Source organism: Taudactylus pleione, unplaced genomic scaffold (genome assembly GCF_031769625.1).
Source record: "Taudactylus pleione unplaced genomic scaffold, aTauple2 ptg000116l, whole genome shotgun sequence".
Classification (NCBI taxonomy): Eukaryota; Metazoa; Chordata; class Amphibia; order Anura; family Myobatrachidae; genus Taudactylus; species Taudactylus pleione.
In genome coordinates this window covers 14,354,392-14,372,389 of record NW_028284518.1, presented here as the reverse complement: position 1 = coordinate 14,372,389, position 17,998 = coordinate 14,354,392, and the positions used below count along the sequence as shown (strand labels likewise).

Sequence of the window (17,998 nt, the reverse complement as noted above, 5' to 3'; positions counted from 1 at the left end):
GTTCTCACGTGCCCCAAGAACAGCATAATGTAGGATTAGTGCCATTCCCATTAAATGTCTCTGAAATTATAGAATCACAATGAGGGCATGCACTAAATGGAAAATTTCTTAATACCAAACCACCCCATTTTAAACTCCACCAGTACCAAGTAGATAAATCAGTTTTTTGTTTAAACATCACAAATTCCAATGAACCAGGAAGTTGGGAGGTGACTGGGAATAATCAGACGAAGACCTTCTCACTAAGAGCTGATCGTGAGCCTATGAATTATGAACTGTTACGCACAATTAGGTCGAGTGGAAGACACTTCCGGTGTAAATATACACTGAGTCCCACCAAAGAAATGATTGGTACGGTACCAGAAGGGTATTGTGCCAAGATATTACAACCCGAAACTTGTATGAGTCAAATGGGAGAACCTGAAGTAGGATCACTTGCCAGAGAAATGTGTATGACAATAATGATGTTTACTATTCCTTATGTTCTCCCCGATGATGTATATTTTATATGTGGAAGGAAAGCGTATAAGTGGCTCTCTCCGAGTTCTGAAGGATTGTGTTACTTGGGAAGAGTAGTTCCTGAAGTTATGACCCTCACCCATGGTGAAATGATTGGTATTCATAAAGACACACCATCACCATATCTTCACACACAGTATGAACACAGAGACAAAAGAAATATGATACCTGGTGATGTGCATAAAGCCGCACAGTTAATTAGTGAAACAACTGGCTTTCAAGTTTTGGTAGCATTGGATCCCACCAGGATCACTCAGGGTACACTCAATTTTAGATATATCCAAGATCTTGCTAAATTAATAGATAATATCACCGAGATGTATGATGACACATTCAGGTATACAGGTAGGGAGTTGCAAGCATACAAGAAAGAACTGGTGCAACACAGATTAGTGTTAAATTATTTAACAGCTGTCACTGGAGGGTATTGCGTAACTTTGGCTACCCAATTTGGAGTAAAGTGTTGCACTTATATTACAAACGATACCAGCGATCCCAAGGAGGTGATAGACCGAAAGATGGATGAAATTCTGCAGCTAAAATGGGAATTTCGAAAGAACCATAATGCTTCAGTGGCTGAAGTAGAGGAGAAGGTAGAGGAATGGGTTTCATGGTTGAACCCAGTGAAATGGTTCTCAGGTCTAGGAGAGTGGGTCCAGGAAATGATCACAAGCATAGGTAAACTCCTGATCCTTATACTGGGTGTCATCATAGTAATTGGCATATGTGTCAGGTGTGTTCCTATTGTGTTGAAGTGTGGAAAATGTAAATGATGATGGTCAGTGGTAACAATATGAATACTGAGGTAAATATAGAACTGCATTATAACCCTGTACTAGAAGGTACCATCATATAATGTATAAGATTTAGACATGCATAAAATGTATTATTAAAATGTTATTTTAAACATCTCAAATAATGTAAGTCCCTATTCCCCCTCAAGACTTCCTTTATAGGATTGGTGCATCCCCACATCTTTCCCATGATCTCCCCTCCTAGAGACACATTATTGATGGATTAAGAACCACCTTGTGCCATCCCATAATATAACATTAAATGATATGTCAAAGTGTAAGCCTAAATTAATTATAAAATCAGAGTATGATAGCATGTTGTTTGCTATCAAGGGTGGACTGTCGAAGCCGGATAATTGGCTGAGACAGGATCAGTTTAAAATTAGATCTGCGGAACACCATTTTGAGAATGGCAATGAGACGCCATTTTGCGACTGGCCGCCCAGTGCCATTTTTGTGAAACTCGCCATTATATGTACATATGGCGATGCTATTATTTAGCGTCGTGCGACTCCCACGCAATTGAAAGCAGTTAAAAGTCCTCACCATGTAAATACAGACAGTCACTAAAACATATAAAATGATTATCCCTGCAAAACACGTACCATAGTGTACTCCATAAAACACATAGTCACACAGCGCTAACTAGCGTCTTTTCTCAATTCCCCAATACTTACACACTGCACACTTACATAAAAGGTTCCCTAGTATTAAAGTGTAATATTCAAGGTTTATTCAGTAATTATTAATGTTGTGAAATAAAGATTATTTGATATCTAAGGTTTAGTACATGGTAAGCAGTCCGTGTTTGGTGTTGTACTGATCTACTGTGTCTCAACAGATTTCCGGTATCATCGTTGAGAAGATCGGAACATGCGTCTGCAAACTATGGACTATAGAGAGTTAAAACATTAAAACGTACACTGTAATGTTAGCAGCTTAGATTAGCATGCAGCGGGAAAAAGGACACACAGGGCGGTTGGAGGCTGTTTGTGTCTATTTGAATTGACCTATGAACTATCCTGTAACAAAAGCACCTTTAAGAAGAACCAATGGAATCATGTCAAACTTGTCTATTGTATTACCTATCTCTGCAAGAGTATATATGTGCGCTCTCTGACCCCAATCTTGAGTCTTCTTGCTTTGCTGTTCATGGAGGTTTCTAATGCTGATGCCGGTATCTGGGCCCAGAGCGCTTGCGTATATGACAACTATAAATTGGGTCTGTATGATTTATTTGCGCTAATTGTCTTTAGATCACAGCATGTAACCATCTGTTTTTATATTGGATAATAACTTTTTGTGCTTTGGAACCACATTCAAAGTCTGAAGGCATTTATTTACTGCTAAATAGCGACAATTTTAGAAGGTATAGGCAGGATTTTAGAAGGTATAGACAGGATTGCAAGAGGTTTTAATCGGTTATCGATAGGATTTACTATATTTCTTTATGTACTGTAAGTCTTGAAATCAATATAATATTTTGGTGTAAATTTTTCCTAATAGATATTGTAATTTTAATATGCACAACTTTTGGGAAACAAATTGTGGAGAGGTCATCCTTTTATTTAAAACCAAAAAGTAGTACAGGAATCAAACATGGCCTAACATAACAGCAGAGTCATGTCTAACTGCACACATGGCCAATCATTACAGCATAGTCATGTCTAACTACATACATGGCCAATCATTACAGCATAGTCATGTCTAACTACACACATGGCCAAGCATTTAGCATTGTCATGTCTAACTGCGCACATGGCCAAGCATAACAACATAGTCATGTCTAACTGCACACATGGCCAAGGATTATAGCATAGTCATTTGTAACTGCACACACGGCCAAGCATGACAACATAGTCATGTCTAACTGCACACATGGCCAAGCATAACGGGTTCCAGACTGTAGATAGACAGTAATTAGATAGACACCAGATGTTAGACAGATGTTGGACAGACAAAAGTTTGACAGGGACAAATGGCCGACCAGGTCAAAAAGTCAACACAAAAAAAGGTTGACACATGATTTATTTTTTTGTTTTTTAGGGGTAAGGTTTAGGGTTAGGCACTAGAAGGGACGGTTAAGGTCAGGCACCTATCCTGAGGGTTAGGGTGACGATTAGGGCTAGAAAAAATAAAGTGTCAATAATTTTTTGTGTTGACCTTTTGACCCTGTCGACCTTTTGTGTGTCAAACTTTTGTCCCTATCGACCTTTTGTCTGTCTAACATCTGGTGTCTACCTAGACATTGTCTATCTAATTACTGTCTATCTCTTATACCACACCTAAGCATAACAGCATAGTCATGTCTAACTGCAGGATGTTCTGTGGAAATTAATATAAATATTTTTCTGTGTGAAACATCAGATGAAAGCAACAGGAATTCCTGTAAGAGATAAACGTCACCAACTCATTAAGCCTGACTCCACGTAGATCTTTAGTATTAATCTCTTATATAAATAGACCAGTATCATTCCATCACAGTGGAACTGTTAAGCTGGGTACACACTGCACGATATGTCGTATGATATATCGTTCCGGCACAGGTCGGAACGATATATCGTACGGATCGTGTAGTGTGTACGCTCATTCCGTAATTTGCGATAATCTTTCATTGCCCCTTCCCATTTGCTGTTTTGTACATTGCCATGATGCTACATGCAGCATGGAATGATACATCGCACCATCGTACAACCAAATCGTGTAGTGTGTACAGCGTGCGCTTTGTATCATTACATTGGGTTGTTCTATCGCTGGGTACACACATAGTGTAGTGTGTACCCAGCTTTAGGCCTCAAATCCTTTAGCATCATTTACTATGCAGCCGCATATGAGAATGCATTATCTTGATTCCAATTAGCCCACTGGCATTTGTAAAGTAATGTCATTTTCCAAACCCGTCCTCTTTGTTTATGGTGCTTACTCCAAGTGAAATCATGAGGCTTAGTAGAGTATCCTCGCAGTCGTGTTTGAATGTCACGGATGTATAATGCAATGCTAGCTGTTAAGGGCCTTTAGAAACCTCCGCATTGAAAGGGTTATTCCTGGCATGGCTAAAAGAGCAACATACAAATTGGCCATAATTAAATGACCCCTATTCAGAGACATCTGTAACCTGAACTCACTACCAGAATTTCATTAAATTTGGTAAGGAGACAAATTAGGACATGGGAAGCATTTTAGTGCAAAAAGTCGCCGTTAGCCGGAATATGGCGCTTCCCATGTTATGATAAGTTTGGTTGTTAGATCAAGCTACAGACAGCTTTGAATAGTGGAAGTTTATTTACAGCCACTCTGTATATAAACTTTGCTAATATATTAATATTTTAGGCATTATTGAGGGATATCTGAAAATGATTCCTGCCTTCGTTACCTGGTTTTATGAATTCACACTCTCCCACTGTTTATTCTAAAGGTGCGTACACACGGACAGATATATCGTTACGATATGAACGATAACGATATCGTTCAGCGATATATCGTTCATTTTTATTCAGTGAACGACCAACGATGCGCATTCCTCCATGAACGATATCGTCAACTTTGCATGTTCAGAGATGTGGCAGGATGACTCACTGAAAGATATCTTTGAAATATATCTTTCAAAGATCTCTTTGAAGAGATCTTTGATCTTTGAAAGATATATTTCAAAGATATCTTTCAGTGAGTCATCCTGCCACATCTCTGAACATGCAAAGTTGACGATATCGTCCAGATTGGCCTGCATGTACGGACGATCATAGATATCGTTATCGTTCATGCGTGAACGCGCATCGTTGGTCGTTCACTGCATAAAAATAAACGATATGAACAATATATCTTTAAACGATATCGTTATCGTTCATATCGCAATGATCTATCTGTCCGTGTGTACGCACCTTTAGTCTTGTGTAAAATGGACCTGAGCAAGATATTTGTTTAATCACTGGCTGATTCCTGCAAATCAGAGACAATTTCATGACTGGAAACTGAACAGCTATCAGCCAATAAAAGGACAGACTTGTTTATGGAAAAATATAAAATTTGAAGTAGTTTATTTTTCTATAACATTCACCACCGTTTTTATTTGCTTAGTAGAGTGTAGGCTGATGATGTGTATACAGCATGTGCATAATGGAGGTGTGCTAAATGCCAGCCAGCAGGTTGCTCATACCCGCCACAGGATCTATGCTGCTTTTATAGATTCTATTTGACAAATAAATTATGCTGTTTTCAGAAACATAATTCTAAGTGTGAAGTTAATTACTGAAATATTGCACTGAAATAACTGTGGTTGCAATAAAAACTGAATATTGTGTCCTAATTTCCAGCTTAACTATTTCATAGTTTTTACATTTTGTGCCACAAATCTTTCATGCTAATATGAACTGTAATAAGCCCTCCCCACATTATTGGGAAAAGAGTGGGCTTAGCCCTTAAATAATAGGGAAAAACAGAGGGGGCGCAGTTTTTATTCTTGGGGAGAGAGAATGACTTAAAAATAAATGTAGCAAGAACAGCTGACTAACTGTATCTCGATGATGACATAGTCTCAATATAGTGTTGTGTAATATGGTTGCCACAATATAAATAAATGAAAATAAATTATTTTTCTAAACACTTTTGTGGCCAAATTATTAGTGTGTATGGTCAGCTTAACTGATGATTCAGAGTAAAGCTGGGTATACACCATACGATGGTGCAACGCAATGTAACGATACATCATACGTGCCGAACACCCTGCACAATCAGTCGTACGACGGCGCAATGTATCATTACATGCTGCATGTAACTGCACAGCGTCATTCATGGCATTGTCCCATCTGACGTACAGGACAGCAGATGGGACGATGCAATGAATCACGGATCAGCTGTACACACTATACGATATGTACGATATATCATTCCGATCCGCATCTGAAAGATATATTGTACATTACATTGTATAGTACGTACCCAGCTTTAGGCAAAAACCAGTGAGACAAATAGGGTGGAAGGTTGGCCATATGAATTGTTGTTCCAACTGATCGTTCCCGTACAATATCTGTTACAACTCAATTTTTTACATTTCCTTGGAGAATTGTTTTAGTGAGTTGTTGGTTTAAGTTCAGTACCTTGCAACCATCGATAACATAACAAACCAAGAGTTTCCTGCACCAATTCCAATCAGGTCTAACTAATATATTTATTTATTATATAAGATGCAGCAATAACAAAACTTTTCTCTTGCTATGAGAAAAATCAGTTATTACCAAAATGTGATAATAAAATGTCACTGGGACAGTTAAGAGATACTTAACCCCATGGCGATACTGGTTAGCAGCAGCAGGAATAGTCTTTGTGCTTTGTCAGCCAGTCCTGCATACATCTTTGCATGCACAAACCATTTCACACAAGTGAAGCTTAGGCTTCCAGTTCCAAATCCAATTTAAAAAAAGTAAATAAAAAATGACTAATCAACTTGAAATAATTGATTTAATTCCATTTTTCTGTGTCCTGTCCCTACTATCAATCATTCGAAAGTAGGCTTACCAAACCATGGGGGGAGCTTTCACCAGAGAAACCTAGCATATAGGCAGGATAACCTTACAGTAACTCCTTTGAAAACACCTTTTTTGCCAGAGAAAGGCTGATCTCTGTTTAATATATAGACCATCAAATTTGAAGAAGACTTCAGCCATATTAATTGCATGCACTTATTTTGACAAATTTTATCTTTGTTATTTTTATATCTCAAAATCTAAGGTATAAGATTTGGCAATTACTGTAAATAAAGTATTCTTAGTGATAGACAGAGATGAATAGATAAAAATAAACAATGACTGGAAAGAACATACTCTAAAATCACAAGACATAGTGTACCGTATTCTAATGTATAAAGTTTTTAAGATATACCTAAAAGCCTTAAGTGCCTCTTTAGTTGGAAGATGAGGTTGATTTGAAATGTATCCTCTAGTTATCAAATAGTATGACCGCTCAAGTGAAACAATGAAGACTTCATATACAAATATGCCTTTGAAGATGTAACTATTTCTGAGATTGCTAATAAACCTAGATGCAGGTAACATTTTTATGCATACTTGCCATCTCTACCCGGAAATTCTGGGAGAGGCCTTGAATTGGGAGGGTCTCCTGTCTCCCAGCCTCCCAACAGAGTTGGCCAGTCTAGTGGTTCCACCCACTTCCCGACTGAAGTAGGTGGCCGGGATATTGGAAGAAGCGATTAACATTGAATTGTCTTCCTAGTCCTGCCCCCCTGCTATCCTAGTCCTAGCCCTGCCCCACTTTAAAATGTTACGATTGTGACGATTGTGACATGAAACATTGGGTGGCAAGGCCGCAATGATGGAAATGTGGTACCACCTACTCCTCCTCCTCCCGAAGGAGGTTCAAATAAAGTCGGCAAGTTTACATGTGCTGCTTGGTGATAGTGGGCCTGATTCAGACCCGCTTGCAATCGGGTCGATGGCCGGACAGTCGCACTGCGCATGCGCGAGCCCCGTAGCGAGTGAATTTTCACTCGCTGTGGGAATCACTACAAGACGGGGCGGCTGACGATTGTGATTGACAGCTCGCCCCATTTTGTAGGGGTGCAGGGGGGTGGCTGGACAAATGGGGGGCCGTTTGTGGGTGGCCCTACTGATATCACCAGTGATGTCAGTAGTGAACTTCCTGCTCTATTAGAGCAGGAAGTTCACTGGGGCTTGCGGTGGATGAGACCCTACCACAAGGGTCTCTTCACAAGCCCGATAATCGCGACCATCACCAGGCCGCCCGCTAAAGCTGTGGGTGGTCACCCACAGCTTAGCAAGCGGCCTGGAGGCTGGTGAAAAAGAAAATGCAAATAGCAAGCGCCTCTGAATCAGGGCCAGTGTACAGTAAGGTTGTCACAACACTAATGGCCCTATTTAGGCACTTGTTTTTCTGGTCCAGTACAGCCAATCATGGATGTCTTGTACTGAATGTAGAAATGAGAAAATATCATACAGTCTTGGTTTACAAAAATCAGCATGCACTAGTTTAAAATAGTGATCTTACATATAAGATGGTACAGTATTATCTAAAAATCTAATATTAAAAATTAATTTAAATTTCTTGTTTGTTTTCTTAAAATTTGTATAATCTTTACCACGTTTTACCACGATACTTTAATCCCACTCTTAGAAGTTCTTATGGATAGTTACAACTCATAGTTACCGACTTTGGAGCCTGGTCGGCAGGAAGGGGGCGTGGAGGCCGGGAAAGTGGGTGGTGCAGGGGGCATGGCAGCAAGATTGCGTCATCATGGCCCTGCTATACAACAGTGTAGAGAAAACAGGCATTGTATAGTGGGGGGATGGGCTATGATGACGCAATTCGCAGTGAAACGCGTCATTGGCCCCACGGACTGCCCACTTGTGCTTTGTAAGTGGGAGGCTGCAGGGGAAGGGGGGGTGAGTGGGTGGAGGAAGGGCTGCAGAGGGGTGCAGGCATTGGAGGAGGACGCAGGATACTTGACTATTTTTCCAGGTGGCCGGGTGCGCCCCCTGATTTCGGCAGCCTCCCGGCCATTCCTGGGGAATAGGCAAGTACTGTATGTTACAACTTTGAAAAAAAAGAATAGTTAAATAAAGTTGTGTAAACAATGTTTGTATGCCTAGTGCTGCATATGTGATTTAGTCTAACTTACAATATAAAGTATAGCTCTAGGTTGGTGCCATCTTTTGTAAAGGTTATGCAGGTTGGGTGTCTTGTATGTGTATATCCAGACTCAGATTTGCCTAACCCTTGAACGCTTGTGCACATGTGCTGGAAGCTCGTTTTTCACACTAATGACTCTGAACCATGTAGTGCTTAGTATGTACGCCAAGTGCATAGACAAATGCTGGGTGTAAGCAAAGGGAAGGCTAATTGCCATTCACATAATTGTATGCAAATTTATCTCCAAACTAAGACAAATGAAAAATGTTAATGATTTTCAAACAATTTATTGGTACAAAGCACGCCAAAACTCAAACATATTAATCGGTAAAGGTAAAGTAAAAGTTAATTTTACTGTAGCTATGGAAAATCATTATTTACCAAAAGAAAAATTATATACTCACTCATAGACATAGAATTTGGTCATCCCATCTGCAGGTTTTCATACAAGTGTTACAGTATGCCTAATACCATGCTCACCGCTTTTCAGTGCGTTCTGCATTTTTTAATTATCTGATTTTTCTCTTCCAGGACCCTGCGTGTTAGTCATTGTTATCGCATTAAATATCGACACATGGAGCGTACTCTGACACAGTCAGAGATCAATTTAGTACATAAAAACATTGGAACATCGGCAATAGCGGAGTTGGGCGTTGAAGGAAGATTTTAACAAGACTTCAGTTATTACTCTTAATATGCATTGCTTTTTTCTTGCAATTTTATATGAATTTCACATTTTCTTTGCAAAAATAAAATAATGTAAATATAATCTGATAATGAGGATATACTAAGTTTATTATATATTAAAATAACTATTCAGTGGCAGTTGTCATGTCTTTTATTTTTATTTAACACAATGAAATTCAGCAAACCTGAGATCATCTTGCTTGAACAGTTAACGTTGTACATTAGCAGATTATATCTGTTGTTTACAGTACATAGGAAGGTGAGGGGGCTTTATAATAACCATGACCTAGCCATTATTGTCAACAGTCATCCAGATGCAAGACATCAATCACTTTTGGCAATGCTACACAAATATTTCACTCACTCGGATATGACACTTAGAAAATCAGTACATACAGTACATTTCCTGTAATTGGACATTTCATATATACACCTTGTCACTGACATTTTGATTACTATATCAGGATCAATGCTTATTCACTTAAGTCAGTTCTTAAGCTTCATAGTTCATATTCCTCACCACTCCTCCTGCATTGCAGGAACACATGTTTCCTATGTGATCTTTATACAGTAAGTGTAATGCTGGCCATACACGCTACAATTATCGGGCGATCCGCCTGACATCGGCGGATCGCCCCGATAATTGTAGCATGTGCGCGGGCGACCGAGGGTTAAATATTCCTCGGTCGGGCATGCAGGATTGTCCTGCATGCCCGTCCGATGCGATATTTACCCGGTAAACTGTCGGCCGCATCGGGCAGTGTATGCCCAGCGCGGCCGACAGACAGACATTTCCTGTGTTCCTTCCTACGGAAGGAACAGGGAAATGTCTCCTCCCCTGGGGGCGGAGTGCGGATGTCGGGCTATACACTGTGAGAGAAATCTCACAGTGTATGCCGGTGACATCTGCGGCTGGCAGGCTGCCAGATAAAATGTCTGTCGGTCTGACAGACATTTTATCTGGCTGTGGATGCCCAGCATTACTGTGTGTGTTTACAAAAAAATGTAAAAGAAACAGTTATGACATGATTTTAGTAATCTGTTATTACACATACATGGGTCTATTATCTACTCTCTGTTTTCTACAATCTGTAGTTGTTCTGCAGTGTAGGACTCTGTATGACTATGCAGATCCAAATCATCACCCCATGGGACACTAAAGAAGACATTGGTTTGGACCTCTAATACATCCATAATAAACATGCTTTTCCCATAACATTCCTTAGAAGTTAGCACTTTTATGCCTTAACAGCCTATTCATAATACTTACTCTTGTCATATCCCCAACAGTATTTCTTCATCATATTCAACATGATGGCACATATATGATGACTTTGTGGCAACACTACTGAAAAAGGTTTGGCAAACCTATTAAAAGGGTGGTAAACAGACTAGGGGTAAATGTTAATAAACTGGGATTTTCAGGCATCTGCGAGTATGCCCGATGTTTTAAAGGGGCAATTATTTAAAAGGCAAAACCAACCTGGTTTTGATTTTTAAATTGCTCCTTTAAAACATCGGGCATACTCGCCTACATATTGCAGGCTATTATCATTTGCCCTCTAGCTGTCCACTGGATAGTAAGGGATCAAGCAGTTAGGTAGTGCCCAGAATGGAGGCTAACGTTTTTTTTTCTTATGCTGAAACCCTTATTGTTAGTACGGAATGGGTATGTAGTGCCGGCTGTCGGGATGCCTCCTGTGAGAATACTGATATCGGCATCCCGATGGTTGGTATCCCGAGAGGGGTCAGATAAGTATACTTACCCTCCCTTCTTGTAGCCAACCCTCCCAGCACCCTAACCCTCCCCAGTGGTGCATAACCCTAACCCTCCCCCCTAAGGGTGCCTAACCCTAACCTACCCCCCCAAAACCTAACCCTGCTACGCTCCCTAAATCTACCTTCCCCCCACCCACGGGTAGCGCTAAGGGGGCGCCCCGGACTTACCTCGTTCCGTTTGCCATCTTTCGGCAATCTTTCTGGCCTTCTGGCGTCGGGATTAAGATAGGTGTTGGTATTTCGACACCTATCTAAAGTCCCTTATCGAGATTTGGATGTCGATATTGAGACCGGCGGCACTGTACAGCTGACCAGTCACCAAACTACCTGAGAGGAGTTTTTTTTTTACAATTGGTGGAGAACTTGCTTGCACATAAGATCTAGGCAGAGAATAGGAGAATTACAGCAGAAAAACCAGCAGATTGCGCCTGAAAATGCCAGAAAATCCAGGGAAGTGGATAATGATTAAAGTCAATATGAAGTGTTGTTTACACAGACAAAATTATGCATATGTGAACTTTTTAAAAGTTATGCAAAATTATCCAGAAAGCAAGTTTGTGGACATATAATCGTAGTGTCTTTAGAGAAGCAGAAGATAACCTTGGTGTTTGTGAAACTGCTCACGTGCAGCGGAAAGCTGGCTATTCTTTTTATTTTTTCAAAGAAAGTAACTGATGAGTTTTCAGACCAAACAGGAAGATAACTCTATTCCTGCTGAAGATGATAAGTGAGTCTGCCCAGGGTTTGGGTGTGGTCCAGTTATCATGCTGCATGCTGATATTTGCAGTGCAAAACTTGCTCTGTGAAGTGGTTAGTTGTGTTTAACCCTGCTTCAGGCGCACCTCTGGGACTACCAGGTTCGGGCGCAGTGCGCCTGACAGGTTCCTGTTATAAAATCGTCATTAGCACCTAATTAACTCAATTCTAACGTTCTTAAAGTGATCAGTGACCTTCATTAGGATATACAAAGAGAATATATGGAAATCTGATTCCCAAAACCACATTTATTAACCTTAAAGCAAGTAAAACAAAAAATACTAAATTTTAAGAGGCGCAGTGTGCCTAAGAGGCCACCCTGGACAAACCTACCTATTTCCGCAAAATACCCACAACCTTTGTAATTTTCATTCATAAAATGAGCAAAATACACAGAATTGTGAGAAAATAAAAAGAAATACGTACCTTTAAAAGTCGGACGAGTTCGGCCGCAATGAGCCAGGAAGGTCACTACTGCACTCCACGCAGGCAGCGGGAAAACTGACTAGGTGGGTTTCAAACAGCACCTAGAGATAGGAAGGTACTAGGAGGGGCAGGCCCCTGCGCCCCCTTGCGGCGGAGAGGTGAGCGAGAACAGCTTTGTGGCACCTGTCAGGCCAGCTTGCGCCTGACGCAGGGTTAAGACACTCTCTGAAGACAATGTTTTTCTACAGTACAACGAAATAAGTTGTTACCTGTTAATACTGTGTGCAGATAAAATATGGGAATAAAAAGAAGCATTTCTCGTGATAAGGGAGACAGCTTGGACTGTAAATGTTTCAGAAGCTCAAAGCCAGGACTGGAGTCTACAATCTGGACATTAAAATTATGAGCCTATTCATCATAACTTCATTTTTACAAAAGCAGGTGAAAATGCACATTCTCATCTGCAATTGTAAAACTTAAGCTATCCGGCCATTCATCAAGAAGGTAAAGCAGGAGATATCAGAGATATCTCCTACTTACCTTTCTTTTGTGTAACAAAATTAATCAAGCTCCGAAAAATGATATTTTCAGAGCTAGACTTCGGGATGGCGAATGCTCCTGCGCTGGGCTCGGAACCCGCTCCTTACCTATGGAAAGGAGGTCCAGGTTGAGAAGAGGGATCCTTTCGGATCGCTCTGCCCCTGTCTGGTTCCGAAAGGAGCAGTGAAGCCGTTCGCAGGGACAGCTGATTTCACAACAGCTGTCATCGCGCCAGAGCGGCAGCCACGGTGAGTTAGAATGTTAATTATCAGGGTCCGTTCGGACCCCGATAATTAACATCATGAATAGGCTCCTAAATGAGGCAATTTAAAGTTATTTAAGCCTCTATTTGGTATGATGTAAGATGATTCTCTTCAAGATCCTGAGTTGCAAAGTGATGTTTCAGAGAAAGATACGTCTAAAATGTAACAGGAAAGTAAATCTAAGAACATATGTTGTCAGTCTAAAGGGGCCTATCCATTACCTGACTTTGTGAACAATCCGACCAAAACCAGGAGGTTTTGGTCGCATTGTTCACAAAGTCGGGTAAAGGATAGCCGGCAAGGACCAGCAATGTGCGTGCTCGCTGAGTCCTTGCCATCCCCGACTGTCTTCTGAACATGCCCGTCAACCTGACGACGAGCGTCAGGTTCGGCATGTTCAGAGATAGGAGGTCGGGCTCGTTCACTGAATGACGTTCAGTACGAAGACCGCACCTCGGTGACCTGAAGGTCTGAACGCTAGACGTTCAGACTTTCAGGTCGCCTAATGGATAGGCACCTTAATACTATGTTGCTGAGTCTGCCTGGAGTGGACTACATCTTTGAGGTTAAGATAGTTGGCTTAAAAACAGTTTGCTGAAGAGAAAATGTTGCAAGATCAAATTGTTGAAAAATTGCCAAGCGACTTAAGGGGCCCAAACATCAAGTGACAGATTGCCCGATCCTTTGATAGGATCCAAAATGGCCATCGATGTTTGCCGAACCACCGGCGGATCTGTGAAATTCTACATGTTAAAAGTCATTGATTTGCAAATCACGATTATATTTTGATCAAGATCGGCAAATCCGACCCAGCATCTGTGGATCGCAGAATTGCGGCAATCAGCCGCTTGTGTGTGGGCCTTTATCTTCCTTAACAGTATCATTTATACAAGGGAAAAGAATGACTGTGTGAAATTAAGGCTTTTAAATAATCTATTTTGCAGAGCCAAAAAGATAAATAGAAAGCGGTCAATGCTTGGAAGGAGACAGGCATAAGATGGCAGTTACGGCTAAACTTGAGGAGGATGAAATATACTATTCTGAGAGACTGAAAATGGTGTGTCCCTGCAGAGAAAGAGAGAGAAATTATTCATTTGAATCACAAATGTTTTATGCTTCAGCAAGAAGTGGAAAATTTAAGGGAATGTATAAAATGACATCAGAGTAAAACCAATTCTGCAACTGAAAGAAAAATATTCTATATTTCATGCCTCACAAATGAACTTGCAGAATGTGAATTGGAGAGAGTGTCTGATCTGATTGTGAAGCATACAGAATATGCACAACAAGCTGAAGGTACAGTATAACTGAGACGCTTCATTAATGCTTTGGTGGGAAAAGAGAAGCACCTTCATGTGCTGCAGACTGGTGTTTAGTGGATAAAAGACAGGGATGTTAAAGTCAAGGAGATTATTTGTCTTTGAAGAACCAATTCAGACACTGCAACCCAGCTTGGCTATTTTTAAAGCAGGATATTGTCATAATGTCGACATTGTGCATGTCAGTATCCGCAAAATGTCGACAGGTTCACAATGTCGATAACTGAATGTCACATTTTGCAGGGAGTGGAAGGTGATGGTTAGGCTGTGTCAGTGGAGGGTTACTCTATGGAAGGGTTAGGGTTAGGCACTAGGGGGAGGGGAGGGGAGGGTTAGCAATACTCACAACAGGATCCACTGGAAGGCATCAGGACATCACCACTGGACCCTGAAAAACACCACTGGAGCCACCAGACCCACCATAGCAGTTAAGTCACCATTAGACCACCAGAGACATTTTATGAGTTATCAGTCAGGGAGCGTCCACAAAATAAATTGAAAAACAAACTTTTCATGAGACGGGCCAACCAGGGCGTTCCAAAAGCTTTGGAGGATGATAAACTCTAGTTACATCAGTATCTTAAGGACAAACATATGAAGAAGAGAGAAGAATGACCATGGTTTCTGTTTAGTGGCTGACAATTTGTCTAGTCTGGTGTTTCCCAAACTTAGTCCTGAAGACACAGTAACAGTCAAGGTTCTAAGGATAGCCATATACTTGAACATAGATGGTTAAATCAGAATTACTATTTAAGTCACTGGTCTAATTTGTCCATAAAAGAGGCTGATACTCTGGTGAGGGAGGTTGTGTGGTGACTTTAATTGTTGTAAAAAAAAAATGCTGCTAAAAGAAAGCAGTCAAACCGGAGGAAGTCTGCATGGGTGAAAGTTTTGCAACCTGAAAACATACTCTGGAATATTGCTACAGACTTATCAAAAAAATAAAAAAGCTTAAAGTAAAAGGCATGTAGCTCTGAACATTATTGACCCTAAAATCACGAGGTATATTGCATGCTGAAAACCGATTGATTTGTACTTTAATCTTTTATGTTTGAAATAAACATGAAACTGACCTGACTGCACGGACAATTTCTGTCGGAATATTATAGATCCCAAAAAATACCTTGTGGGTTTAGGGTCAATAAAGTTCTGACAATAGGATGCAATAGCCCCAAATTTTGCACTAAATGGTGCAGGGTGTTAAACAAATGTGCGCTAGATCTAATGTTATTGGTTATTGAAGAGGTAGGTGTGGAATTATTGCAGGTCCGTGAAGATATTGGTCAGTTTGAAAAAACTCACAACAGTTGGATAATGACAAAAGTGAAAACTGGTGCAACAGATTGCAAACCCAGATAGATGTTTATAGGAATGATCTGATTTCCTTCAAAAGGAAAAAATTAAACACCGTCAATAACGATTATAAAAACCATCAGGTCTACAGGTGGTTAACGGGATACGAATCATAAAAGATATTCTAGAACACCAAGGGTAGATAGGACTAGGGTGTTTGAGACCATAGATATGGCCTCATTTGTGACTGCCTTAGATACGGACCAATCTGATACCTTACCCCCGAGTGTTTTTTTAGGCCAGGGAGTAGGGGCAGAGAGAGGAACCCTAAACCCAAAAGAAATAGACCGCATCCGCAGAGGGATGGGTTCAAAGAGAAGGGGCCGCAGGAGACGGACATGAATTTAATCTTTATCCTGTCAAATCACCAACTGTCCCCGGCTGAGATGTCACTATTGTCATTAGGACTGAGTTTTGTACCAACCCTAAAACATTATCCAATTCAATTACATGTGGATCATTATAGGTTTGGTAGAAACCTCTGATTACGTGAGTTTTTTGCTAACTCTGCTTTGAATTATTTAAACATTAACACCCCATTTAAGAAGCCAAGATGCTTTGATCCCCAATCGTCCAATGCGAGTATTAAAACCTTTATGAGAATGACAGAAGGGGAGGTCATCAATAATAAGGAACAGACTGTATATGACAATCTGAGTAGTCAACAAAGATCTGCATTGAAATCACTGATGAGTAATAAATATCTGGTGATATGTCCAGTGTTTAAGGGGGGAGCGGTGGTTGTAATGAATTGGACTGATTATGAATCTGAGATACGACGCCAATTGGCTGATACTGAGACTTATACCATGTGCAGTGGTACCTTAAACCTATACACAAGATTAAAGAAAATTGATACATGTATCCAAAGAGCAGTAAATTGTGGATGGCTGATGAGATAGTTAGCAATTTTTTGCTGATTGAACATCCTAAATCTCCCATACTGTACGAAAGTCCATAAGACACTGAAAGATCCACCAGGGCGTCTGATAATTTCATCTCAAGGTTCATTATTACAACCCATAGCGCAATTCATTGACAATTTCCTACAACCGTTGGTTTGTCAGACCCCTAGTTATCTCAAGGACATGGGGGATTTTCTGAATAAGATAAAAAATGTGATTACAACAGATGTCGATTGTTTATTGGCTACCCTCAATGTTAATTCCTTATATACCATTATTTCGCATGAGGCGGGGATAGAAGCGCTACGTGAGACATTATGTATGATCATAAGGGACCACCAATTGAATTCATATTGGAACTTTTAGAGATTGTCTTGAAGGAGAACCATTTCTTGTATGGGGCAAATACTTTAAACAGCGCACTGGCACCACCAAGGGCAGTAATTTAGCTCCGGTGTATGCAAATCTCTACATGTATAAATGTGAATGTAGGAATATTTTGTCCCAGTATGGTGATATGATTACAGTGTACAATCGTTTTATTGATGATATATTTTTAGTATGGAATGATACAGAGGAGAGGTTTTGGGAGATGATTAAGGCCCTTAATGGATTATCCAGTCCGGTTAAATGTACGGCTAAGATTGATAAGCAATCTATAGATTTTCTGGATTTAACTTTTATAAAAAGAGCTCAAAGCTCTATACTACACTGTTCAGAAAGGACACAGACCATAATACGCTATTGTATGCAACGAGCCACCATCCACCAAGACTAAAGTAGAGTTTGCCCATCTCCCAATGCTTATGCATCTTGCATTTGAATACTAAAGATGAGATAGCTGAGCGCCAAATTGGTGAGATGAAAGAACGGTTTATGGTAAGGGGTTATAAGCGGACTACCATTGAAAGATGTCTTGTAAAAGCGATGCAGAAAATGGCTAGTGCACCTTCAACAAAGTATGCAGCAAGCATTGGGAGGATGGTATATGTCAGTCG

General features: G+C 40.4%; 1 protein-coding gene across 3 annotated transcripts in view; it reads left to right on the top strand.

The window, feature by feature from the left end:
- Positions 1-9,794, top strand: part of FARS2 (phenylalanyl-tRNA synthetase 2, mitochondrial) — a 551,321-nt gene extending 541,527 nt beyond the window's left edge. For all 3 annotated transcript variants that reach the window (XM_088471693.1, XM_088471694.1, XM_088471695.1), the window contains one exon: positions 9,504-9,794. In XM_088471693.1, coding sequence (XP_088327819.1) covers positions 9,504-9,642 — 139 coding nt within the window. In that variant the 3' untranslated portion in view covers positions 9,643-9,794. The remainder of the gene's footprint in view (positions 1-9,503) is intronic.
- Positions 9,795-17,998: the final 8,204 nt, after the last annotated feature.